Source organism: Salvelinus fontinalis, chromosome 21, assembly GCF_029448725.1.
Source record: "Salvelinus fontinalis isolate EN_2023a chromosome 21, ASM2944872v1, whole genome shotgun sequence".
NCBI classification, from domain to species: domain Eukaryota; kingdom Metazoa; phylum Chordata; class Actinopteri; order Salmoniformes; family Salmonidae; genus Salvelinus; species Salvelinus fontinalis.
The window spans coordinates 35,167,898-35,195,629 of NC_074685.1; the positions used below are offsets into that span (position 1 = coordinate 35,167,898).

General features: G+C 42.1%; 1 protein-coding gene across 1 annotated transcript in view; it reads left to right on the forward strand.

The window, feature by feature from the left end:
* The window catches only part of LOC129818755 (alpha-mannosidase 2-like), a 67,437-nt gene that overhangs the window by 15,255 nt on the left and 24,450 nt on the right, over window positions 1-27,732 (forward strand). Inside the window, exons 5-9 of the mRNA XM_055874964.1 lie at window positions 625-752; window positions 1,793-1,966; window positions 6,724-6,910; window positions 7,452-7,629; window positions 7,973-8,172. Of these exons, the coding sequence (XP_055730939.1) occupies window positions 625-752; window positions 1,793-1,966; window positions 6,724-6,910; window positions 7,452-7,629; window positions 7,973-8,172 (867 nt within the window). The remainder of the gene's footprint in view (window positions 1-624; window positions 753-1,792; window positions 1,967-6,723; window positions 6,911-7,451; window positions 7,630-7,972; window positions 8,173-27,732) is intronic.

Below are 27,732 nucleotides of genomic sequence, written 5' to 3' on the forward strand. Positions count from 1 at the left end.
CACCGGTGATTGAATGATCCCAGAGGAAAATCCGGTTTCCAAGGAGAGAAAATAAAGAGCTATTTCTATTCCGAAAAGGGCTGAGTCGTCGTACTTTGTTTTGCTGCTCCATGATCTTATTATAGGGACACGTTAAAGAAGTCTGCAATTGAAATATGCTCTGCGAACAGAGGAACGATGCTGACTCCAAATCAATGCAAGGGGTTTCTAGTAAGAGAGGGGAGTATCTACTAAAGGGGTTGATTTCACTCTTAGGACAGAGGAGTAAGATAATTAAACATCAACAGAGGAAAAGATGGATCTGATTATTGCAATTAGTAAGGCCTTGATTTCTCCTGCAACTAAGATGCATGTTTGACACCCTCAGAATGTCGTATTATCCATGTCATAATGTTTGTGACCGAAAGCATCTCTTTTTAATCCAGTGTTTGTTTTTTTGTTTTGAACAAGTAATAAACATTATACCTGTCTGTTGAACGGAAAAATAAGCTCAAATTCATGAAGCTGCAGGGTTCTTGGATCGCTTCACGATTTGTTTGTTTTTATTTTGGCTTTGAGCTATGAGACGGTAATTGACTGAGTTGACAATCTGAAATGCTGATCCTTTTGCTCTGTGTTGTTTAGTCTGGTTGAGCGAGGCCAGTTGGAGATTACAACTGGAGGCTGGGTGATGCCTGATGAAGCCAACTCACACTACTTTGCATTAATTGACCAGCTATTGGAGGGACACCAGTGGTTGGAGAGACATTTGGGTGAGTACATAATATATCAGGCATTTGTAATCTGGAAAGAGATCGTAGAAAATAAATGTTGCTGGCAAGCACAACATACACTGAGTGTACAAAACATTAGGAACATCTTCCTAATATTGAGTTGCATCCCCTTTTGCCCTCAGAACAGCCTCAATTATTCCGGGTGAATGAGACTCTACAAGGTGTCGAAAGCGTTCCACAGGGATGTTGGCCCATGTTGACTCCAGTTGTGTCAATTTGGCTGGATGTTCTTTGGGTGGTGGACCATTCTTGATACACACTGGAACTGTTGAGCGTGAAAAACCCTGCAGCGTTGCAGTTCTTGACACAAACCGGTGCGCCTGGCACCTACTACTAAACCCCGTTCAAAGGCACTTCAATATTTGTTCTTGCCAATTCACCCTCTGAATGGCGCGCATACACAATCCATGTCTCAGTTGTTTTGAGGCTTAAAAATCTGTATTTAACATGTCTCCTCCCCTTCATCTACAGTGATTGAAGTGGATTTAACAAAAGACATCAATAAGGGATCATAGCTTTCACCTGGTTTCACCTGGTCAGGCTATGCCATGGAAAGAGCAGGTGTTCATATTATTTTGTACACTCACTGTGAAGCAGTTTGTTTTCCGGTGCTGGAGAGAGAGGTGTGTTTACACACGCATCCAGTCACAAATGATAGCTACTTGCTAGTGATTTGTCTTTAATTAACGCTCTCCTCATGTTCTGTACTCTCAGTGTATTTGTTCAACATGTTTGTTATTTTGCGTGATTGACACAAAATGATTGACATACTTTAACCATCAGAGATTTGAACTGTTTATACATGAACACATTAACCCAGTGGCAGCTGGTGACTTAAAAAGTTAGGGAGGATGACAATTGAAAACTGGTTGATTTAACAGGATGACCTGCGTAACAGATGTTTATTACAAGGATTTTTAGGTGATGCTTCTTTGTTTTTTATTGTTTATAATTTTCCTCAACATTTTGAGGAGGGTTGTTGCATGAACCTGAATCTTCCCTCTGGTCTTCCCTGTTAGGCGTGAAACCCCAGACGGGCTGGGCTGTGGACCCGTTTGGCCACTCCCCTACCAATGCATACCTGCTGAAACAGGCTGGCCTGGCCAACATGCTCATCCAGAGGGTGCACTACTCCGTCAAGAAACACTTTGCCAGTCAAAAGACCCTGGAGTTCTTCTGGAGACAGAACTGGGGCAAGTATGAAGACTGACTGTACCCCTGTGGCTCTCTCAGGGTGCTTTCCCAGAGCCAGTGTTTCCCCTAGCTAGATTGTTTTCTAGGCGGGGCACTAAGGCCCTCAAATAAACATCCAGAGCCTCTTTCGGATCTCTGCCCGGAGATCTGCTCCTCATGCCTCTATTCTCAGTCGTTCGGTGTTTCAGGCGCTATCTCACCCATTGAATTTAGCATTTAGCATATTCAAAGTCCTAGCTTTAATTCTATAGGCAGAAACAGAAGAACATGACCCCAGAGTGACTACTTCATACTCAGTAGAAAACGCATGCTTCCAGCTACTTCCAATTCCTTTACATATTTGCTGTGGCAGATGCTGTGGATGGTTTGATGCCCAGTGTTGAACTCTGGACAGTCATCTTGTGTCACTAAAAGCGCTAGGATAGGCGACAGTAGCATCTGCTGTGGACGCTATTGACTCGCTCAGACCACCGCAGAGGGATTTCTCATGTCCATAGATAATTACATGCGTATCACATGCAAGAGCATGCTCGTCTCTCAAGGCTCCGATTTTGTTTGGCGTCATCTTATAGCATCTGTGGTATAGGGGATTGTCTCCTTGTATGGACTGAGGCCTGGCTTAAAAATGTCTGGCTGGCATTTCATGCGATGAACAGACCTCGGTTCAAATAGTATTTGATTGAGCTTGAACGGAGTGCCAGGTGGGCAGCGTTTTCACTTTTGAAACAATTACGTTGGTTCCATTGCACCAGGCAAGCTCAATCGAGTGCAGCTGAAGTATTTGAAAGAAGATAAGTACTGTTTGAACCCAGGTCTGATGATGAGCATGCTGATTGATAAGAACAATGTAGACCACATCCTCATGACCCACATACGGGGTTTCACATTTGCCGTGAACCATCTGCTTTGTGTGTCTGTGTGTGCCTGCGCACGCTTGTGACAGGGATCAGTTGGTAACAGAACGGGCGTTGTTAGTTAGTGGGTCCATGCAGCCATGCTGGAACCAACCGTCCCCCAGGCGCTCTGTCCAAAAACGGGTGATTACTCAAACCCCTAAGCCAAATGATACAGTGCTCATTAATGATTCTCACTGGGTAGACAGATGCTGAAATCGTCTGCAATGCCAGAGCATCTGTCTGTGCAATTCTTTATTTACGTCATGAAAATGATCAAATACTGTTATGATTATTTAATAGTAGACAATGATGAAAGAGCAGATCAGTTTGTGCGCTGTTCTTATGGTTCACTTTTATCAAAGTGTTTTAATACTTGTTGATGCCCCTCGGTAGGCTGAAAAGATTTGGCATGGGTCTTCAAATCCTCATAAATTTCGACAGCTGCACCATCGAGAGCATCTTGACTGGCTGCATCACCGCTTGGTATGGCAATAGCACCGCCCTTGACCGCAAAGCGCTACAAAGGGTGGTGTGGACAGCCCAATGGTACCCAAACTATCTGCACTGACTCTACCTTGCACTGACCCTACGCACACTCACTAGACTTTAAATACACACTCACTCACACACACTACACTGTCTCTCCCACGCAAATCCCTCACATATTAAAATAATGAATATGCACACACACGCATACCGACACGACACAAACATACATATGCACACGTACACTCACACACACACACATACTTTTACACTCATCATTTGCTGCTGTCACGTTCGTCGTTTGGAGGAAGAGAGAAGGACCAAGGCGTGGCGTGATACGAATACATTCTTCTATTTATTTAACACGAAACGAAGAACACTTAAACAAACTAATCAAAACAACAAAACGAACGTGAAGCTATATATATATATATATTATATAAGTGCAGACACAAGCAACCAATACATAGACAATAACCCACTAACTACCCAAGGAATATGGCTGCCTAAATATGGTTCCCAATCAGAGACAACAATAAACATCTGCCTCTAATTGCGAACCAATCTAGGCAACCATAGACATATAACACCTAGACTAGAAAACACCCATAGACATAGACTAGAAAACACCCATAGATATACAAAAAACCCTAGACAGGAACAAAACACATATATCACCCATGTCACACCCTGACCTAACCAAAATAATAAAGAAAACAAAGATAACTAATTATATAGCTTAGTCTCTGGACAATGTTTTGAAACATACAAATTGAAAGAGCATCTACATTATTTACATGAGATAAAAAGTCTTGTGGTTTTTAGCTTTGAAGACTTGAATGAAATGAAATGTCGAATGAATAGTCGAGTAACAGTCGGTCGGTCTGAGAATGTTGTTTTACCTGTAACATACTGGTCAAATAACAGTGGAATACAGTATATTACTAAGCTTTCTAAAACGAGTGTGTATGCTGCTCACCTTCTCTGTATTTGTAAAGATGTGCAATGAGAGTCGGGAAGCAAGTTCAGGGAGTGAGTGTTTTAATAAATATACGCAACATAATACAAAACGAGAAACATGAACAGCGCACAGACAAGAAACAGGAACAGAAACAATAACACCTGGGGAAGCAACCAAAGGGAGTGACATATAAAGGGCAGGTAATCAGGGAGGTGATGGAGTCCAGGTGAGTCTGATGACTCGCAGGTGCGCGTAACGATGGTGACAGGTGTGCGCCATAATGAGCAGCTTGGTGACCTAGAGTCCGGAGAGGGAGCACACGTGACAATGTTCCCTCTACTCAATAACAAACGCGGGGTCAAATACATGTCATGGAAAACCAACATTGATGTCGTGGTTGGAAACATCACTCTGCTATTGTTTTGAGAGACAGACATCCTGTGGCATAATAGAGTGCATGGTTTGAAATGTGCAATGTCACACTGGCAGATCCATATGGGAGATGACAGCGTGCTCTAGCTCAGGAAGCAGGCCACTTCCACTGCAGGACAAATATGATTTAATCTCACTTGGCCGCAGTGGTGTGTATTCATAGATGCCAAGGGAAGCCAGGCTTCCCCAAAATTTTTACCAATTAACATTTAAAAACATAAAATAGTTTATCTTTCGTCTCTCTGTGTTTCATAATTTTCCTTCAATTTGCAAGAGTATCTCCCAGGAGAAAGCATATGAGCGAGCGAAACAGCGCCCCACTGTCTCTCTACGTGAATGCCATCTATCTGATGCTGTCTGGTCAGCGGGCGACATTGTTGCCACCCGTCGCATTGAAGGCAAAGGAAGCCAGCGAGCATTTGGCCTCCCTTGATAAAAAAAGTATAATTTTTTTTGCCAATCAGCGTTGAGAGAAACTGAGAAAGCTCATCTGTGAATGGTCCTGGCACACCAAAACAAAGTGTTAAGAGAAGCCAGCTTGGATTTTGGAATCACTCCTATCAAATCCCATTGAGAGCATATGTTATTGACAGAAAAACTTGAATTGTTGCATCTCGTGTTGTTGTCCTTCCTGTTGTTAGCTAGCTAAAATTGGCCCTTTCCTAAATTAGCCATGGATGGACATAGGGATTTGGACTTGTGGTTTAACTTAATTCTTCGTACTGGCCAATGATTATAACGGCAATTCTGATCCAACCATTAATTCATACATTGTTGTGCCCCTGGCCTGAGAGGATGGAAGTTCAATATGTAGCTAGATGTAGAAGGCTAATGCTAACTAGCTAACGTTACCCATGAATAGAAGTTATGCTCGTGAGCAAGCAGTTTAACCAAGAAGCCTAGGACAACAACAAACAAGTGTCTACTATATGAGTGATAGACCGTTTTGTCAACATGAAAGAGAGGAGAATGGCATTGGCGTTTCTCTAAAAGTAGGTCAACATGTTTTTCTACTTGCAAGAAATGCGCACACACACGCACACGCAAAGCAGAACCGTGGACACCACATCATATTTAGCTGACGTTGATTGGACTAAATCGTTTTTGGTATCTTTTAGTTGTCACTGTATTGGATTAAGCAGAGGTGATTTGATGTTGAAATGGTGCTGGAATAGTGTTGTTCCAGCACCTTACTTGTTTTCTTTGCGACTTGCTGTAACTCTCTGTGGTTCAAAGTTTTTTAGTGGTCCGAAAATGTCGGAAACATTAACTTGCTTGACCGTGAAACTGTCTGTTACATGCAGTACGCTTTGTGGACTTCACTGGACAGAGGTTCTGGTTTTGTGATAAAACAAAGGTGTGGTTTAATTTATTATGCCACTGTGTCTTATTGTCTTGGCTTTTAGGCCTATATATCGGCAAGGCATATGAATTAACAGGTTATAGAGCAAACATCATCATTATTTTTTATTTGGGGGAGGGCTTCCCCCGTGATTTTACCCTCGCACCGCTACTGCTTGGTCGTAGCAAATTAGACATCGGTTCAATGCCAGATCAGTATATATCACCCAATGTTATCTTATATAATTTTATATCATCATCATACAAGCAACCAGGCATTAGTTGTTATTTCTAATAAGGGATAAATGTTAGTACTTTTGAATATTGCGTGCATACCACGGCCTGTCTCTTTCAGATAGAAATGTAATTTTTTTTTATTTCAAACTGTTTTTAGGCATTGCATGCTAGCTATATGTTTACAGTCCACATTCTGAAATGTTGTCATAAGGATGTTTGTGCATTCTTTGTACTGTCAAATGCAAATACCACACCAGACGTACCGTTAGGAAAAAAAACATATTTTCTATTTTCTATTCTAATACTCTATTCTATTTCATGTTCTATTCTAATACTCTATTATGTTTCTATGTTCTATTCAAATTCTCTATTCTATTTCATGTTCTATTCTATCTGTGTGCAGACCCAGCCTCCAGCACGGACATTCTATGTCACATGATGCCCTTCTACAGTTACGATGTTCCCCACACGTGTGGTCCCGACCCCAAGATCTGCTGCCAGTTTGACTTCAAGAGACTTCCTGGTGGGCGGGTCAGTTGTCCCTGGAGGGTCCCCCCTCAGCCAATCACGGATGGAAACGTACAACAGAGGTGACCAATCACATAGAAATGGAATGAGAGTGATATACTGTGTCTCTATAAGAAACCAATCTTTATTGTCCTATCGAATTTACATGAAACAGGAAATTGTCTTTGGCTTGAGGCTCACAGTTAATAACAACACTTGACATTCAAACACGACAAAAGCAAAGCTGGTCACAAAGGCTTTGGGTCCTCTATGTAAAGTGTGTCTTAATCTGTGGTCTGTCCCATAGCTTTGATGGCCTTTGTTTTTCTAACACAAGATAGTTTCTGATGATAAGTGGACTTTCTGACACAATAGCAAATCCAAGACTAGAGAATTGACCACACACGTGAATGCACGAACACACACATAGATAATTCATTGACAATTATCAATCAATCAATCAAATGTATTTTTAAAGCTGATGTCAAAGTGCCGTACAGAAACCCAGCCTAAAACCCCAAACAGCAAGCAATGCAGGTGTAAAAGCACAATTACAGCTTAATATGTCATGAAAACTGTGAATTCGTTGTAGTATAGTGAACTCTTTTTTCCCATGATCCCTAGGGTTCATTTGCTGCTGGACCAGTACAGGAAGAAGTCCAAGCTATTCCGAACCAAGGTGTTGATGGTCCCCCTAGGGGACGACTTCCGCTACACAGAGGCCTTGGAGTGGGACCAGCAGTTCCAGAACTACCAGAAGCTCTTTGACTACATGAACTCTCATCCAGAACTACACGTCAAGGTCTGACTTTGGGAGCTGGAATGTTGCGTGAATATGCAGGAAGTTTTGTTTGGTCTTTTATTTCCTTTCCAGGCGGCCAGGTTTATTTCAGGTTTATTAGGTTTGCAATAGTGGAAGATGGTGGGGTTTAAGGTTTTGATGCATCACATCACTGGAATGACTGATGGTCGATAGTGAAATGGTTTGTTTCGTTGGCTTCCCACCCTTCTTGAAATATTGTTTTTGTGTCCAGCTATTGCAAAGGTACACTGCTCTCAATAAAGCAGAAGAGTAAACTACCCTACAGCATTAATGATAGAGCTATTTTAAGTTTATCTATTCTAACTGACGTATTCTGTTCTAGGCTCAGTTCGGCACCATCACGGATTACTTTAATGCCCTTCGTAAATCGGCCATAGATCCCGGTCACACTGGGCCCTCTTTACCCGTGGTCAGCGGAGACTTGTTCACCTACGCAGACCGAGATGACCACTACTGGAGCGGGTACTTCACCTCCCGACCCTTCTACAAACGTATGGACCGCGTGCTGGAGTCACACCTCAGGTGGGAGCACAGACCGTTATTTTGTGGCAACCTATTTGTCTCTCTCTGTTTCTTTTTCTCTCTTTCTTTTTTCTCTCTTTCTTTTTTCTGTTTCTTTTTTTACAAACTCTTCTAATTTCTTTCTCTATTTCCTATACATTTTTATAAATGTATCTATATTGTTAAATTTGAATCATCATCCGTCAACCAACACAGATTACATAGATTCTTTTTTACAACAGTACAATTTCAACATAGAAAGTGAATCACTGTAAGTACATGTATTGGATGACTGGTTAAAGAGCAACTGCCCCTAAAAAATGAATTTCTCATTTAGAAAACAACCTATGTGACATCGATATGACTCCGAAACATTTATTCTAGTGTCAAAATGTACTACTAAATGTAAATAGGATAATTTTGGTCATGAAGTCAGTCTCGTCCAAAACAAGAGTTTTGTGAGACTTTTGGTCGTGACTGCCTCACAACGTAAATTAAGGTTGGGTTTGTTTCAATTCTGCCCACAGCTGGCAGTACACAAGTAATTATCAAATTCAGAGTGCAGCTGCACCTGACCTAATCGTAATGTCTGTGGTAAATTTGGGTTGAGTTTGAATATCTCTATGGGGCTAGTTAGGGACCATTGTTAAATTACACAATGTACATGGGACAATATAAAAATTCCAAGTGCTCCAAATTTCAATGACTTAAAAACCTTAAACCAACTATAAATTGTAGAAATTCATATACAAATATTGAAAGCATTTAATGAGTCAACTAAAAGGTGTGCAACATGAAAACGTCTAATTTACATTGTGTAATTTGTTGACGGTCCGTAACTTGCCCCGGAGATAGGCTATCAAACCAAACCAAAACCAAAATCAAATCAAACCAATTTTACCATAGTCGCACACCAGCTAGCTGAAGCTAATTGGCTAAATAATTTGGATAGCTCTCCCCATCTGCGAACACACAAGAGACACCCACATCAAACCACACACCGAAACCAACTCGTGTTTGAATTCAGTCTTGGCCGCTAGCATTTCTTAAAAGGGCTTGATAGTACTACACCTGTTGAATTCGGCGCATGTGACAAATAAAGTTTGATTTGATTTACCAGGAAGACTAGTGGTTGCCAAGGTGTCAGCTCATGGAGATCCAATTCAAATAAAGAATTCTGTAACTCAATCAAAGACATGCTGAAACTAATCCACTGTGCAATGTAAAATGCACCGCATTATAAACACATAATTGATTGGAGAAATTGTTATTTTTACATTTGAAGCGCTGAGACAGCCCAAAAATAAACTGTGAATAATAACCACATCTCAAACTAAGCCTATTACAATTATTACAAGCCTATTTGATTGAAATACTATGCTCGTTTGACATTATTTTTGTTGCATTCGTAATTATGTTTTTTACCAACCTCTTGCATATTGATGAATATGAATCCAATAAAATATTCTAATTCAGTCTTCTCACTCCAAAGTGTTGTGCCAATCTAATGGTCCACCATCTAATAACCTAAAACCACTGACCAGACAGATTTGACTTTAATGCATTTAGTACTAGTAGACTTTAACCTTAATTCACAGACTTGAGAATATCTCCACCAGGTTGTTGCCTTTGATCCTGTCTGTTTCTTTCTTTAGTAAAGGTTCATGTAACAAGTCATTTTTTTAGGTGGTGGGGGAGTTAGCCCCATGCACAATCCCCAACCTGGAGGGCCAGGGACTGCTTTGTCTGCCTACTAACCTTTGACCTGTCTGGCTTGGTTGGACCTGCCGGGGGTATACACCCTCTCCGGCAAGGAGACAGTCCAGTAGACTAATTACTAGCCTTAATTAGTAGTTATCCTTAATCAGTACAATGGACAGTCTCTCCCAAATTAGTACAAAGGACAATCTCTTCCCGTCATCAGCACGGTCAGTTAGAGCCAGTGTTGAGTGTGGTGTTGGGAAGGTTAGTCATGACCTTTATAGAAAGGGTCTGTAAGGCTTGTGGGATATTTTTCTGCCTGCGTCTTCTAGGCATAGAGCCACAACTTTAGGGTCGCCAGGGCATAAATGAAGACATGCAGGAGACCAGTTGATGTTGGTTTTACTTGTATGTAGTACCATTTAGCAGATTTGAATTTACTTCACTGAAGTGGTGTAAATTCACATTTACAGAAATGTTCATTCATTCATTAGTATACTATAGTTTCTACACAAGTGAGCCTTGTGGTTTGGCTGTTCTCCAGCAACTACTCTAGATAAATAATCAATGTTGTTTGGTCTATTGTTTGGCTAATTGACAGCCAACTTGGCATTCCCTCATGTACACTGCAAGCTTAAAAGGCGACTTTCTGATTTGGCTTCGTTTAGATCTGGTTTCGGGATCGGTGTCCCTTCCACGGGATGGTTGAGCTAACGTAGGCTAATGCGATTAGCATGAGGTTGTAAGTAACAAGAACATTTCCGACATAGACATATCTGATATTGGCAGAAAGCTTACATTCTTGTTAATCTAACTGCACCTTCCAATTTACAGTAGCTATTACCGTGAAGGAATACCATGCTATTGTTTGAGGAGAGTGCTAAATTTTGAACATGAAAAGTTATAAATAAACAAATTAGGCACATTTGGGCAGTCTTGATACAAAATTTTGAACAGACATACAATGGTTCATTGGATCAGTCTAAAATGCTGCACATACACTACTGCCATCTAGTGGCCAAGATCTAAATTGCACCTGGGCTGGAATAATACATTATGGCCTTTCTCTTGCATTTCAAAGATGATGGTACAAAAACAATACAAAAGAACGGTTGTTTTTTTCTTCGTATTATCTTTTACCAGGTCTAATGTGTTATATTCACCTACATTCTGTTCACATTTCCACAAACTTCAAAGTGTTTCCTTTCAAATGGTACCAAGAATATGCATATCCTTGCTTCAGGGCCTGAGCTACATGCAGTTAGAATTGGGTATGCCATTTTAGATGAACATTTAAAAAAGGGGGCGGATCCTTAAGAGGTTCTTTAACCAACAATGCAGTTCAAGAAAGAGTTAAGAAAATATTTACCAAATAAACTCAAGTAAAAAATTATTAAAAAGTAACAATAAAATAACAATACAGGGGGTACCAGTTCGAGTCAATGTGCGGGGATGGGTCAATGTAAATAGTCCAGGTGGCCATTTGATTAACTGTTCAGCAGTCTTATGGCTTGAGGGTAGAAGCTGTTTAGGAGCCTTTTGGTCCTAGACTTGGCACTCCGGTACTGCTTGCCATGCGGTAGCAGAAAGAAAAGTCTATTGTCTGACAATTTTGCGGGTTTCCTCTTACACCACCTAGTATATAGGTCCTGGATGTCAGGAAGCTTGGCCCCAGTGATGTACTGGGCCGTACGCACTTACCCTCTGTAGATGCCGATCAGTTGCCAGCGGTGATGCTACCGGTCAGGATGCTCTTGATGGTGCAGCTGTAGAACTTTTTGAGGGTCTGGTGAACCATGCCTAATCTTTTCAGTCTCCAGAGGGGGAAAAGGTGTTGTCATGCCCTCTTCACGACTGTCTTGATGTGTTTGGACCATTATAGTTTGTTGGTGATGTGGAGACAATGGAACTTGAAACCCTCGACTCGCTCCACTACAGCCCAGTTGATGTTAATGGAGGCCTGTTCGGCCCGCCTTTTCCTGTAGTCCACGATCAGCTCCTTTGTCTTTCTCACATTGAGTGAGAGGTTGTTATCCTGGCAACACACTGCCAGGTCTCCGACCTCCTCCCTATAGGCTGTCTCATTGTTGTCGGTAATCAGGCCTACCACTGTTGTGTCATCAGCAAACTTAATGATGACGTTGGAGCTGAGTTTGGCCACGCAGTCATGGGTGAACAGGGAGTACAGGAGAGGACTAAGCACGCACCCATGAGGGTCCCCAGTGTTGAGGATCAGCGTGGCAGACGTGTTGTTGCCTACCCTTACCACTTAGTGGCGGCCCGTCAGGAAGTACAGGATCCAGTTGCAGAGGGAGGTGTTTAGTTCCAGGGTCCTTAGCTTAGTGATGAGCTTTGAGAGCACTATGGTGTTGAACACTGAGCTGTAGTCAATGAACAGCCTTCTCACATAGGTGTTTCTTTTGTCCAGGTGGGAAAGGGCAATGTGGAGTGCGATTGAGATTGCGTCATCTGTGGATCTGTTGGGGCGGTATGAGAATTGGAGTGGGTCTGGGGTGTTCGGGATGATGCTGTTGATGTGAGCCATGACCAGCTTTTCAAAGCACTTCATGGCTACCGACATGAGTGCTACGGTGCGGTAATCATTTAGGGAGGTTACCTTCGCTTCCTTGGACACAAGGACTTTCGTGGTCTGCTTGAAACATATAGGTATTACAGACTTGGTCAGGTAGAGGTTGAAAATGTCAGTTAACCTGTCTAGGATCAGCGTGGCGCTAGCGGCACACCCCCCCCCCCCCCCACTGAAAAACCAGTGCCGCGAAATTCAAAAAAAATATTTTTTTAAAATATTTAACTTTCACACATTAACCTGTTGGGGATGGGGGCGCTGTTTAGACTATTTATGCTAATGTGGCTAATTTTTTAAACGGCTTCCCACAAAATCCTTGATCGTACAATATGCATATTATTATTATTATTGGATAGAAAACAGTCTATAGTTTCTATAGGAGTTGAAATTTTGTCTCTAAGTGGAACAGAGCCCATTCTACAGCAATTTCCCTGACATGGAGTCAGATTTGAGAAATGTTGGCCACTCTTCTGAAGTCATTTAAAAGGGCACTGTCGTTGCTATGACTATACGGACACTTCTTACGTCTTCCCCTGGATGCCTTTACGTGATGACGATTCCAACGGTGTCGATTGCGCGTTCACAGGCCCTACAAATCCAAAAACCCTGAAGCTAGTCATTCTTTGGGAGCTGCGTCATGAGCCTAGAGGACCCCGGCGCGCACCTGTTCCAAGCGTTAGTTTAGCCTGTTATATTTCTCCGGTCATCTTTTCACTCGTTATAGGAGTTAAAAACATCATAAGGTAGTTAATTTAAAGCGTTTTATAGCAATTTATATCCGTTTAGTGCGATTTTGGGACATTTATTTTTGCAACGATGTGAAAAGTTGGGCACGCTTTTCAGTTCATCCCGAACGCAGTTGACATTTCCACATGGCAAGAGGACAGCTTTCCACCAAAAGACGATTTCTCCCAAGAAAGGATCCTTTGCCCAAGATACTGATGGAAGAACAGCTCAAGGTAGGACATTTTTATTATGATAAATCGTGTTTCTGTCGAAACATTTTAGTGGCTTAGAACGCCATGTTTTATGACGTAGCTTCGCTAGGCGCAAACTGTATTGAAAAGTAAGGATAAATTAAAAAATGTAATAACGCAATTGTATTAAGAATTAAATTGTCTATCAATCCCTGTCCACCCTATATTTTTTAGTCACGTTTATGAGTATTTATGTATAAGAGTAGATCACTGTCTAAGTGGCGCAAGGACTTTTTCTTTACCAGCTTGTCTACATTTCACATTGTCTAACCATGATTTTGGTGGCTAAATATAAACATTTTCGATCAAACTGTATATGCATGTTGTAATGTGATGTTACAGGAGTGTCATCGGAAGAATTCTGAGAAGGTTAGTGAAAAAATTAATATCTTTTGGCGATGTTGACTTTTATCGCTCACTTTGGCTAGAATCAATGCTGGGCTGCTAATTGCTATGTGCTAAGCTAATATAACGATTTATTGTGTTTTCGCTGTAAGACACTTAGAAAATCTGAAATATTGTCTGTATTCACAGGATCTGTGTCTTTCGATTCGTGTATGCTGTGTATTTTTACGAAATGTTTGATGATTAGTAGTTAGGTAAACACGTTGCTCATTGTAATTATTCTAGTCCATTTGTGATGGTGGGTGCAATTGTAAACTATGCCATCTACCTGAAATATGCACTTTTTTCTAACAAAACCTATCCCATACCATAAATATGTTATCAGACTGTCATCTAATGAGTTTTTTTGTTGGTTAGGGGCTATAAATATCTTAGTTTAGCCGAATTGGTGATGGCTACTGGTGTTGGTGGACAAATAAAAGATGGTGGATTATGCTAATGTGTTTTTAGGTAATAGATGTACATCTTTACATATTGTGTCTTCCCTGTAAAACATTTTAAAAATCGGAAATGTTGACTGGATTCACAAGATCTGTGTCTTTCATTAGCTGTATTGGACTTTAATGTGTGAAAGTTAAATATTTTAAAAATATATTTTTTTTGAATTTCGCGGCACTGGTTTTTCAGTGGGGGGGGGGGGGGGGGGGTGTGCCGCTAGCGCCACGCTGATCCTAGACAGGTTAAAGTCCAATACAGCTAATGAAAGACACAGATCTTGTGAATCCAGTCAACATTTCCGATTTTTAAAATGTTTTACAGGGAAGACACAATATGTAAAGATGTACATCTATTACCTAAAAACACATTAGCATAATCCACCATCTTTTATTTGTCCACCAACACCAGTAGCCATCACCAATTCGGCTAAACTAAGATATTTATAGCCCCTAACCAACAAAAAAACTCATTAGATGACAGTCTGATAACATATTTATGGTATGGGATAGGTTTTGTTAGAAAAAAGTGCATATTTCAGGTAGATGGCATAGTTTACAATTGCACCCACCATCACAAATGGACTAGAATAATTACAATGAGCAACGTGTTTACCTAACTACTAATCATCAAACATTTCGTAAAAATACACAGCATACACGAATCGAAAGACACAGATCCTGTGAATACAGACAATATTTCAGATTTTCTAAGTGTCTTACAGCGAAAACACAATAAATCGTTATATTAGCTTAGCACATAGCAATTAGCAGCCCAGCATTGATTCTAGCCAAAGTGAGCGATAAAAGTCAACATCGCCAAAAGATATTAATTTTTTCACTAACCTTCTCAGAATTCTTCCGATGACACTCCTGTAACATCACATTACAACATGCATATACAGTTTGATCGAAAATGTTTATATTTAGCCACCAAAATCATGGTTAGACAATGTGAAATGTAGACAAGCTGGTAAAGAAAAAGTCCTTGCGCCACTTAGACAGTGATCTACTCTTATACATAAATACTCATAAACGTGACTAAAAAATATAGGGTGGACAGGGATTGATAGACAATTTAATTCTTAATACAATTGCGTTATTACATTTTTTAATTTATCCTTACTTTTCAATACAGTTTGCGCCAAGCGAAGCTACGTCAAAAAACATGGCGTCCTAAGCCACCAAAATGTTTCGACAGAAACACGATTTATCATAATAAAAATGTCCTACCTTGAGCTGTTCTTCCATCAGTATCTTGGGCAAAGGATCCTTTCTTGGGAGAAATCGTCTTTTGGTGGAAAGCTGTCCTCTTGCCATGTGGAAATGTCAACTGCGTTCGGGATGAACTGAAAAGCGTGCCCAACTTTTCACATCGTTGCAAAAATAAATGTCCCAAAATCGCACTAAACGGATATAAATTGCTATAAAACGCTTTAAATTAACTACCTTATGATGTTTTTAACTCCTATAACGAGTGAAAAGATGACCGGAGAAATATAACAGGCTAAACTAACGCTTGGAACAGGTGCGCGCCGGTGTCCTCTAGGCTCATGACGCAGCTCCCAAAGAATGACTAGCTTCAGGGTTTTTTCATTTGTAGGGCCTGTGAACGCGCAATCGACCCCGTTGGAATCGTCATCACGTAAAGGCATCCAGGGGAAGACGTAAGAAGTGTCCGTATAGTCATAGCAACGACAGTGCCCTTTTAACTGACTTCAGAAGAGTGGCCAACATTTCTCAAATCTGACTCCATGTCAGGGAAATTGCTGTAGAATGGGCTCTGTTCCACTTAGAGACAAAATTTCAACTCCTATAGAAACTATAGACTGTTTTCTATCCAATAATAATAATAATATGCATATTGTACGATCAAGGATTTTGTGGGAAGCCGTTTAAAAAAGTAGCCAAATTAGCATAAATAGTCTAAACAGCGCCCCCATCCCCAACAGGTTAAGACACTTGCCAGTTGGTCCGCGCATGCTTTGAGTACACGTCCTGGTAATCCGTCTGGCCCCGCAGCTTTGTGAATGTTGACCTGTTTAAAGACATTGCTCACACAGTCGTCCCGGAACAGCTGGTGCTCTCATGCATGGTTCAGTGTTGCTTGCCTCGAAGCAAGCATAAAAGGCATTTTGCTCATCTGGTATCTTTGCGTCACTGGGCAGCTCGTGGCTGGGTTTCCCTTTGTAGTCCGTAATAGTTTTCAAGCCCCGCCACATCCGACGAGCGTCAGAGCCTGCGTAATAGGATTCAATCTTCATCCTATATTGACGCTTTGCCTGTTATGGTTCGTCTGAGGGCGTAGTAGGATTTCTTATAAGTGTCCGGATTAGTGTCCCGCTACTTGAAAGAGGCAGCTCTAGCCTTTAACTCGATGTGGATGTTGCCTGTAATCCATGGCTTCTGGTTGAGATGTGTACGTATGGTCACTGTGGGGACGACGTCGGCGATGCACTTATTGATGAAGCCAATGACTGAGCTGGTATTCTCCGGATTCCTGCCGCTCTAGATCATTACACAGTATCCGGAGGGATCATCGCAATTAGCTAGCTGCAAACGAGTGGCTACTGTTAGCTAACGCCTCTGTCCCGAAGCAAGCACCAGCTAGCCTCGAGCTAGGCCCATATACCCGCTAATTCTAGGGCTACAATACCTCCTTTGCCAATTGGCCTGGACCCTTTATTGTTGACACGGAGCCCCGCCGATCCATCACGACTGTACTGCCGACGTGATCGCCCGATGTGGTCTCAACAGGCTATTCTGTTACGATATCGCCGAAGACCCATCTACTAGTCCTGGCCCACTAGCTTTTCTGAACGCTGTGTCCCCTGCTCGCCTAGTGTAGTAGTGACTACCGAACTGTACCCTGACTCACCTATTGCTGCTCTTTTGACCCTATGATCACTCACCTACACAGCTGATGCCCCCTGGACTGTTTCAATAACATGGTACCTCATTTTGTTTACCTGCCGGCCCCAGCCTCGAACTCAGTTCCTGTATGCACCTAACTGACCCGCTCTGCCTATTCATTGCCATTTACCCATTGTTGTCTTAGCTCTCCTGATCAAGACCTGTGATTGCTTATTGCCTTTAATGTCAATATGCCTTGTCTACTGCTGTCTTGGCTAGTTTTTATCGTCTTATTTCACTGTAGAGCCCTCAGTCCCGCTCAAAATGCCTTAGATAGCTCTTTCGTCCCACCCCACACACCTGCAGAGTATCACCTAGGTTAGCTGATGCCTCCAGAGACAAAACCTCTCTCATCGTCACACAACACATAGGTTTACCTCCACTGTACTCACATTCTACCATACCCTTATCTGTACATTATGCCTTGAATCTATTCTACCACACCCAGAAATCTACTCCTTTTATTCTCTGTCCCCAACACACTAGACGACCAGTTCTTATAGCCTTTAGCCTTACCCTTATCCTACTCCTCCTCTGTTCCTCTGGTGATGTAGAGGTTAACCCAGGCCCTGTAGCCACCAGTTCCACCCCTATTCCCCAGGCGCTATCATTGTTGACTTCTGTAACCGTAAAAGCCTTGGTTTCATGCACGTTAACATCAGAAGCCTCCTCCCTAAGTTTGTTTTTTTCACTGCTTTAGCACACTCCGCCAACCCTGATGTCCTAGCCATGTCTGTAAAAGCCTTGGTTTCATGCATGTTAACATCAGAAGCCTCCTCCCTAAGTTTGTTTTTTTCACTGCTTTAGCAAACCCTGATGTCCTAGCCATGTCTGAATTCTGGCTTAGGAAGGCCACCAAAAATTCAGAAATTTTCATCACCAACTGCAACATTTTCGGCCAAGATATAACTGGCAAAGGGTGTGGAGTTGCAATCTACTGCAGAGACAGCCTGCGAAGTTCTGTCATGCTATCCAGGTCTGTGCTCAAACAGTTTGAGCTTCTACTTTTAAAAATCCACCTTTCCAGAAATAAGTCTCTCACTGTTGCCGCTTGTTATAGACCCCCCTCAGCCCCCAGCTGTGCCCTGGACACCATATGTGAATTAATCGCCCCCCCCCCCCCCCCCCATTTATCTTCAGTGTTTGTACTGTTAGACGACCTAAACTGGGACATGCTTAACACCACATCCTACAATCTAAGCTAGATGCCCTCAATCTCACACAAATTATCATGGAACCTACCAGGTACAACCCTAAATCCGTAAACACGGTCACCCTCATAGATATCATCCTGACCAACCTGCCCTCTAAATACACCTCTGCTGTCTTCAACCATGATCTCAGCGATCACTGCCTCATTGCCTGCGTCAAACGACCACCCCTCATCACTGTCAAACGCTCCCTAAAACACTTCAGCGAGCAAGCCTTTCTAATCGACCTGGCCCGGGTATCCTGGAAGGATATTGACCTCATTCCGTCAGTAGAGGATGCCTGGTTATTCTTTAAAAGTGCTTTCCTCACCATCTTAAATAAGCATGCCCCATTCAAAAAATGTAGAACTAAGAACAGATATAGCCCTTGTTTCACGTCCTTGACCAGCACAAAAACATCCTGTGGCGTTCAGCTTTTTCAAACAGAAATTTGCATCCTGTCGCACAAACTCCAAAAACGTCTGGGTCACTGTAAAGTCCATGGAGAATAAGAGCACCTCCTCCCAGCTGCCCACTGCGCTGACGCTAGGAAACACTGTGGAAACACTACCGTTAAATCTACGATAATCGAGAATTTCAATAAGCATTTTTCTATGGCTGGCCATTGTTTACCACCTCGCTACCCCTACCCCTTTCAACAGCTCTCCACCCCCCATAGCAACTTTCCCAAGCCTTTGCAAGAGAAAGGCCATAATGTATTATTCCAGCCCAGGTTCACCCAAATGCAGATAGCTGAATGTTCTGAAAGAGCTGCAAAATCTGGACCCCCTACAAATCAGCTGGGCTAGACAATCTGGACCCTCTCTTTCTAAAATTATCCGCCGCAATTGTTCAACCCCTATTACTAGCCTGTTCAACCTCTCTTTCGTATCGTCTGAGATCCCCAAAAATTGGAAATCTGCCGCGGTCATCCCCCTCTTCAAAGGGGGAGACACTCTAGACTCAAACTGTTACAGACCTATATCTATCCTACCCTGCCTTTCCAAGGTCTTTGAAAGCAAAGTTAACAAACAGATCACCGACCATTTCGAATCCCACCGTACCTTCTCCACTATGCAATCTGGTTTCCGAGCTGGTCATGGGTGCACCTCAGCCACGCTCAAGGTCCTAAATGATATCATAACCTCCATCGATAAAATACAATATTGTGCAGCCGTATTCATCGACCTGGCCAAGGCTTTCGACTCTGTTAATCACTGCATTCTTATCGCAGACTCAACAGCCTTGGTTTCTCAAATGACTGCCTCGCCTGGTTCACCAACTACTTCTCAGACAGAGTTTCAGTGTGTCAAATCGGAGGGCCTGTTGTCCGGACCTCTGGCTGTCTCTATGGGGTTGCCACAGGGTTAAATTCTCAGGCCGACTCTTTTCTCTATATACCTCAAAGATGTCGCTCTTGCTGCTGGTGATTCTCTGATCCACCTCTACGCAGACGACACCATTCAGTATACTTATGTCCCTTCTTTGGACACTGTGTTAACAAACCTCCAGACGGGCTTCAATGCTATACAACTCTCCTTCCGTGGCCTCCAAATGCTCTTAAATGCAAGTAAAACTAAATGCATGCTCGCCCATCTAGCAAATCAAATCAAATCAAATTTTAGTAGCATCACTATTCTGGACGGTTCTGACCTAGAATATGTGGACAACTATAAATACCTAGGTGTCTGGCTAGACTGTAAACTATCCTTTCAGACTCACATTAAGCATCTCCAATCCAAAATGAAATCTAGAATCAGCTCCCTATTTCGCAACAAAGCCTCCTTCACTCATGCTGCCGAACATACCCTCGTAAAACTGACTATCCTACCGATCCTTGACTTTGCCGATGTCATTTACAAAATAGCCTCCAACACTCTACTCAGCAAACTGGATGTAGTCTATCACAGTGCATCCGTTTTGTCACCAAAGCCCCATATACTTCCCACCACAGCGACCTGTATGCTCTCGTTGGCTGGAGAGCCATTGGATGAATCCCAGAACATATTCCAGTCTGTGCTAGCAAAACAATCCTGTAGCGTAGCATCCGTGTCATCTGACCACTTCCGTATTGAGCGAGTCACTAGTACTTCCTGTTTTTGGTTTTGCTTGTAAGCAGGATTCGGGAGGATAGAATTATGGTCAGATTTGCCAAATGGAGGGCAAGGGAGAGCTTTGTATGTGGAGTAAAGGTGGTCTAGAGTTTTTTTCATCTGGTTGCACATGTGATATGCTGGTAGAAGAGGTAAAACGGATTTAAGTTTGCCTGCAGACGAAGCGGCGCTCCTCGGCCACTAGGAGCGCCGCTTCTGGATAGGCATTTTCTTGTTTGCTTATGGCCTTATACAGGTGGTAGAGTGCGGTCTTAGTGCCAGCATCGGTTTGTGGTGGTAAATAGATGGCTATGAATAATATAGATGAGAACTCTCTCGGTAGATAGTGTGGTCTACAGCTTATCATAAGGTACTCTACCTCAGGCGAGCAATACCTTGAGACTTCTTTATTATTAGACATCGCACACCAGCTGTTATTGACAAATACTGGAGACACTTTCCAGAAGTAGCTTCTCTGTCCTGACGATGCATGGAAAATCCCGGCAGCTCTTTATTATCCGGGCCTTCTAATCTGCTTCCTCTATGAATACACTTGAGATACACCTCAAAGTAACATGTACCCAAACTTCTGACCAAAAGTTTGGCTACTTTCTACCGATACAGGGTGAAGACCCTCAGTCACAGTGTTTAGAACTGTGCTCTCAGCACGTATTGATTTTCTTTGCTTTGTCTTTTGAGATAAGGGTCTAATCTTACAGGCTCCCTGGTGTGAGGCCGTCAAAGTGGTCAGTGCAGGAACTAAGCACAAAGAGAGTTTGAATCTTCGAATCTGTTCTGTCCTGCTGAGGTCTCAAGATTGTGTACACATCTATTGTTGTGCTTGGATGGTTCAACTTCATAACAGGAAGGAGTTTGTTAGATTCAGTACACCAACAAATACAGTAGGGATGGATTTGTGGATTTTCATTAAACACAGGACCGTATTTGCATTTGATGGTGTCTAAATATAGGAAGGGAGATGGCTAATCAGAATAGAGTCGTTAAATTAGTCTTGGCACTCTACCGGCAGCTCCTTTTAAGCTGCAAACAAGACTGTGCACAGTATGTGGTATATGTGTGCCTGCTCTCATCCTCATTCATCTGAAAGAGATGTTCCCTTAAGTCATTGTCTCGTTCTGTTTTTCTCCTTGGACGGAGGTAGAGCTATTGGCTTTTTACACGGTGCATTTGGGTCAGTTGCCTCAGTGTGTTGTATTATGTTAGAAGCTCTCAAGATGCGATCATTGCATTAAAACACATGATTTTCTTAGAGATACTACCACAAACAAGAGGTGTTGCTCCACCATTGTAACAATCTAGAAAGACACAATAAGACATAAAACATAGTAAGATTATCAGGATGCGCAATAAAATATTGAGATACAGTAGAGAAAAAGCAGTAAAGTAATATATTAGTAAAAAACTGTCCTATGACTTTAAGAGTGCTTGTATTCTCCCAGTTCCATCCCTCAGCTTTATACCAAACCAAGTGGCAGGGCTGCCATTGGGCTGAAACTAGGGCTGTGGTGGTCATGACATTTTGTCAGCTCGTGATTGTCATGCAAATATCTGCCGGTCTCATGGTAATTGACCGTTAATTACCATAATCTATTACCATAAACACGTTCAGGATCTCCTTACCTACAAGCCCCTGATGCAGACCATTTGAACATCTACATTTTAAAAAGTCAAATCAATTTAATATAGCCTACAGCATTTATTTTAGACAGGTCTATTTATTTTAGACAGGTCTAAAGAAACATGATATGAAGAAAATGTAGCCTATTTCAGAAGAACAACATAGCATATTGTAACGTTCGTCTAATTCCTCCTCGGATGAGGAGGAGCATGGATCGGACCAACACGCAACGCAGCGAGGTATGAAGACATGATGAATTTATTAAACAAGACAAACACTGACACGAAATACACTAGAATAACTACAAAACAACAAAACGATGTAGACAGACCTGAACATGAGAACTTACAATAACACGAAGAACGCACGAACAGGAACAGACTGACCAAACGAATGAACAAACGAAACAGTCCCGTGTGGTGCAACGGACACAGACACAGGAACAATCACCCACAAACAAACAGTGAGAACAGCCTACTTTAATATGATTCTCAATCAGAGGAAACGTCAAACACCTGCCTCTAATTGAGAACCATATCAGGCAACACACTTAACCCAACATAGAAACACATAACATAGAATGCCCACCCCAACTCACGCCCTGACAAACTAAACACATACAAAAACAACAGAAAACAGGTCAGGAACGTGACACATATTCTGAGTTGTCCTTGTGTTAGGCCTAGTGGCGGCTGGTGACCCGAAAAATTGAGGAGGATGGTATAGACGACAAAGTGTGTTTCAAAAATTGTCAAAGACTAATTATGTTAACCTAAAGCATTTAAAAAAGACATTTATAGTCAAATATTATGGGAAAGGGAATGAGAGGGCTACTTACACCGTGTTGGAAAGGGATCACAGCAGTGATTGAATGAGGGTATGAGGCATGAGTTGAGGTGTTCAGAGGCTTGACCAATGCAGGACAGGATTTGACTGGGAAGACAAAAAACAATAACACAACACACTACACAGTTAGACAAAAGAACTAAGAACGAGTTAGTCCAAGCAAGGAGTAAAATCATTGATGTGTAATAATGTGATTGTGAATGTGATTGCCTCTACATACAGGAATGAGAGAAAATTGATAGGGGTACTCACAGTTCTTTGAGGGGAAGCGTTCATTGTGCCAGTGGATGAGTTGGGCATATGAGATGTGGCTTCAGTTCATGTCAGGAGAGAGTTGACAATGGTAGTGGATTGGAGTGGGTCATCACCTCTTAAATCAGGTAACAGGAGGGGACTTAGCTGTAAACACAAACAGCAGATACAATCCATTACAGCTGCGCCATCGTAGGTTTGGACAACGAGGTTTGGACAACGAGGTTTGGACAACGAGGTTTGGACAACTCAGACATCTCAAAATTCATGAAGTCAAACAGACTGCGCATCTCGCCCTCTGAAAGTATCCCAAGAAACATTCCTGAATAAAACCCTGTTCATCCACATATCTGACAATAACTGACAACTGCAAGCAGACTGGTGACACCATAGGTCTCAGAGCGGTGGGGAAATGTTCAAATTGTCTCGTTTTCATCCAATACAGCATGTCAGATGTTTAGATGTAGCCTAGGCTGCTGCAACATTTCTGTCATGAGTTTTTGCTTGTGTCTGTCCGGAGTGATTATGTGTTATCATCTTTGCTAAATAAATACCGGAGGAAAGTGGAAAGCCTACCTGAGCATGCCCTGCTTTTGTTTTTTCGTTTAGCTGAACACAATCGATGTTCTTCAGGTCACAGTACCCATCTTTTGACCAAGGCTCAGCCTTTCCAAAAGCAGGCAAGGCCAGCAATACAGGCGGCTTGATGAAAAGCTCCCTGTTAACCAGCTATACTTTTGACGTCAGGTGGTACTGAACGCCCTCATCTTTTCATCCTTCTTCATGAAACTGATCTCAGGCAGAGGTCGACCCTCGCTTTTAATTCACACCTTTTCCGTGTACCCCAGAGAATGAAAGGGGTTCTTCAACAAAAAGTCCACAACATTTTAGTCATCGTTGGCCATTCACCCATTCTGGCAGAGAAAACTGCCCACTCGTGCTGATAGCTAGCTAGCTACGGAAGTTAGCAAGGCAAGGCACTGTTGCCAGTCAAAACTCTGTTGTCACATGCTTATAAGAACACGTGTTTCGCTAGGCTCTGTAGGCTCTGTGCTCTCCAACCATGTTCCAGGGGTCCTAGGCCTATAGGATACGTTTGGAGTTATTTGGTCACTTTAGTTGTGATACAATCAAATTATAAGCCCATGCGCTGGGCTACATGATGTGTGTGACTGTGATTCGAAAAAGTCGCAACAAAAGGGCATGTGGTGTTTCTTGTCTTACTGCACATGCTGGGCATCATTTACATTTAGAATGTACCGTCCTGTCGGAGCAGTAGCAGGGGTGTAAAATACATGTCATCTATGCACTTAATTAGCAAATGAAGGACGCTTTTCCCGTGGTTCATTTTCATGCCAGCCAGGTAGGCTCTACTCCTGCTGTAAAGCAAAGCAATGTGCTTAATATTACCAAGACAGTCGTGAAGAGGTCACGACAACACCTTTTCCCCCTCAGGAGACTGAAAAGATTTGGCATGGGTCCCCAGATCCTCAAAAAGTTCTACAGCTGCACCCTCGAGAGTATTCTGACCGGTTGCATCACCGCCTGGTATGGCAACTGCTCGGCATCTGACCGTAAGGCGCTATAGAGGGTAGTGCGTACGGCCCAGTACATCACTGCGGCCAAGCTTCCTGCCATCCAGGATCTATATACTAGGCGGTGTCAGAGGAAGCCCCCAAAAATTGTCAAAGACTCCAGTCACCCAAGTCATAGACTGTTCTCTCTGCTACCACACGGCAAGTGGTACCGGAGCGCCAAGCTAGGACCAATTGGCTCCTTAACAGCTTCTACCCTCAAGCCATAAGACTGCTGAACAATTAATCAAATGGCCACCAGGACTATTTACATTGACCCCCCCCCGCCGCTCTATTTGTTTTTTACACTGCTGCTACTCGCTGTTCATTATCATTATCTATAAGGAATACCTAGGATAGGGTAAAGCAATCCTTCTGCCCCCCCCCCCTAAAAGATTTAGATGCACTATTGTAAAGTGGCTGTTCCACTGGATGTCATAAGGTGAATGCACCAATTTGTAAGTCGCTCTGGATAAGAGCGTCTGCTAAATGACTTAAATGTAAATGTAAATGTATGCATAGTCACTTCCCCCCTACCTACATGTACAAATTACCTCGACTAACCTGTACCCCCGCACATTGACTCGTTATTGTTATTTTATTGTGTTACTTTTTAATAATTTTTTACTTTAGTTTATTTGGTCATTATTTTCTTAACTCTTTCTTGAACTGCACTGTTGGTTAAGGGCTTGTAAGTAAGCATTTCACGCTAAGGTACACCTGTTGTATTTGGCGCATGTGACAAATAAAGTTTGATTTGATTTGAATATTATAGAAAGCTGATGGGATCCTCCTCTTTTTAATAGAGGCCATAAAAACTCAGTTTTCTCACGCAATTGCATAGCCTGCAGAATTGTTGTGTGACATGTGCTCATGGGCTCTCATTAAGTGTTTAATTAGATTTTTGAATGCATTTGCATTGATTTTAGAGTGATTAGAGGGACAATAGATTGCTGAGTACCAGGCCATTAGCACTGGCAGTTAGCACATTTGGTCATTAGCTAATGACCATCAGCAGCATCGGAGCACATATTTGGAGAAGCCTAGCTACCATGACTAAACGATCACGTGGAATTTGACCGTGTGACCGCAAGTGTGGCGGTAATACAGTCACCATAACAGCCCTAGCTGAAAAACAAACTCAGAATTGTGATGTTAAAAGCCCAGTGCAGTTCCTGGGTTTTAATATATACAGTATATTTCCGCACCATGAGTTTGGAATAATATTGTGAAAATGATAATAATGCCCTTTTAGTGTAAGAGCTGTTTGAAAAGACTGCCTGAAATTTCTGTCTGTTTTGGTGGGTTGGAGTTTTAGTCTTCCATGGTGACATCACCATGCAGTAAATTAGTTAATAGTCCAATAAGAAAGAGTTCCAAACCTTTCTGCCAATAACAACCAGTTTTCAGTTTTCTCCTCCGCACTCAGACCACTCCCAGACAGTCCTGTCAAACATCTTGCTGGAGAAATTGCTCTTGCTATGAAGCTATGTTTCTTTTTGACCATTTTCATTGAAAACCATCATAGTAAAGTACCTCATTGTTACTCAGAAATGATTTGATATTGAGATAAAAGCAGCTGCTTTGGACCTTTAAAACTGTAACACTGACAGTGTCTGATTCCCTGACAGCACTTACAGGGCTTGAGCAGTTAAAGAGAACACACTTCCATCAGCTGTTTTCCTTGATACTCTCTAGGGATAGGGCTGGGATAGGGCTGGCGGACACGAGTCATGACGCTAGTCAAATTCCATGTGAACCGTTTTGTCGCAATAATTAGGCTTCTCCAAGCTCTGATGCTGCTGATGGTCATTAGTAGCCTACCAAACTTGCTAACTGCCTGGTACTCAGCACTATATTGTCCCTCTAATCACTCTGACATCAATGCAAATGTATTCAAAAATCTAATCAAATACTTCATGAGAGCCCATGAGCTCATGTTGCGCAACATTTCTGTGCTGTGCAATTTCGTGAGAAAACAGAGTTGTGATGGCCGCTAATAAAAAGAGGAGGATCCTATCAGCTTTCTATAGGCTAGGCCTACTATATTAATTTCTAAACTTTACTCATATTAAGCACATTGCTTCTCTTTACAACAGGAGTGTAGCCTATCTGGCTGGCATGAAAATGAACCACAGGAAAGCGTCCTCCTTTCGCTATTTTATTTACATTTTTTATCCCCTGCCCGTTTCGAGACAGGTGGATGATAATGGTGCATTCTAAATCAAAACAAATTTCACACATGTATGTTTTTGTACATGTAAAGACAAGATTAAATCAAGAATAGTTTAATCGGGGACAATATTAGCCTATCGCTTGTGAATTATATATTATCACTTGTGAATGATGCCCAGCTTGTGCTCAGTAAGTTTTTTTTGCAACTTTTTCAAATCATAATCACACACCTCATGTAGTTTTGGTAAGGTTTGTATCACGACTAAAGTGGACAAATAACTTCTTAAAATTAAGCACATTAATCCGCTTTACCATGGGTGTAGAGCTGGTATACATTTGTTTTTTGTTTTTTTTGTACTTTTTACCACTTTTTCGTGATATCCAATTGGTAGTTACAGTCTTGTCCCATCGCTGCAACTCCCGTACGAACTCGGGAGAGGCGGCGGTCAAGAGCCACGAGTCCTCCGAAACATGACCCCGCCAAGCCGCACTGCTTCTTGACACACAATTATAAGCAAATCTTTTCTGCTAAATTAACTAATGTAGTGCACAGCCATATGTAGCCCACAGCCATAGCCAGATCAGGGCCTAACATAAGGACAACTGTTTAAAGAGTTACCATCTCCCAAATTAAACTCTGAAGATCTTACCTATCACATCCATAAATCAGTCAACATATCAATGATAACCTTTTATCATATCATCATTCTGAACAGTCGTAACCTTCTTGGATCTGCAAAAACGCCAGCCTTACTTATGATTCAGTACTACATAAATTGGTTTAATTATTTATTT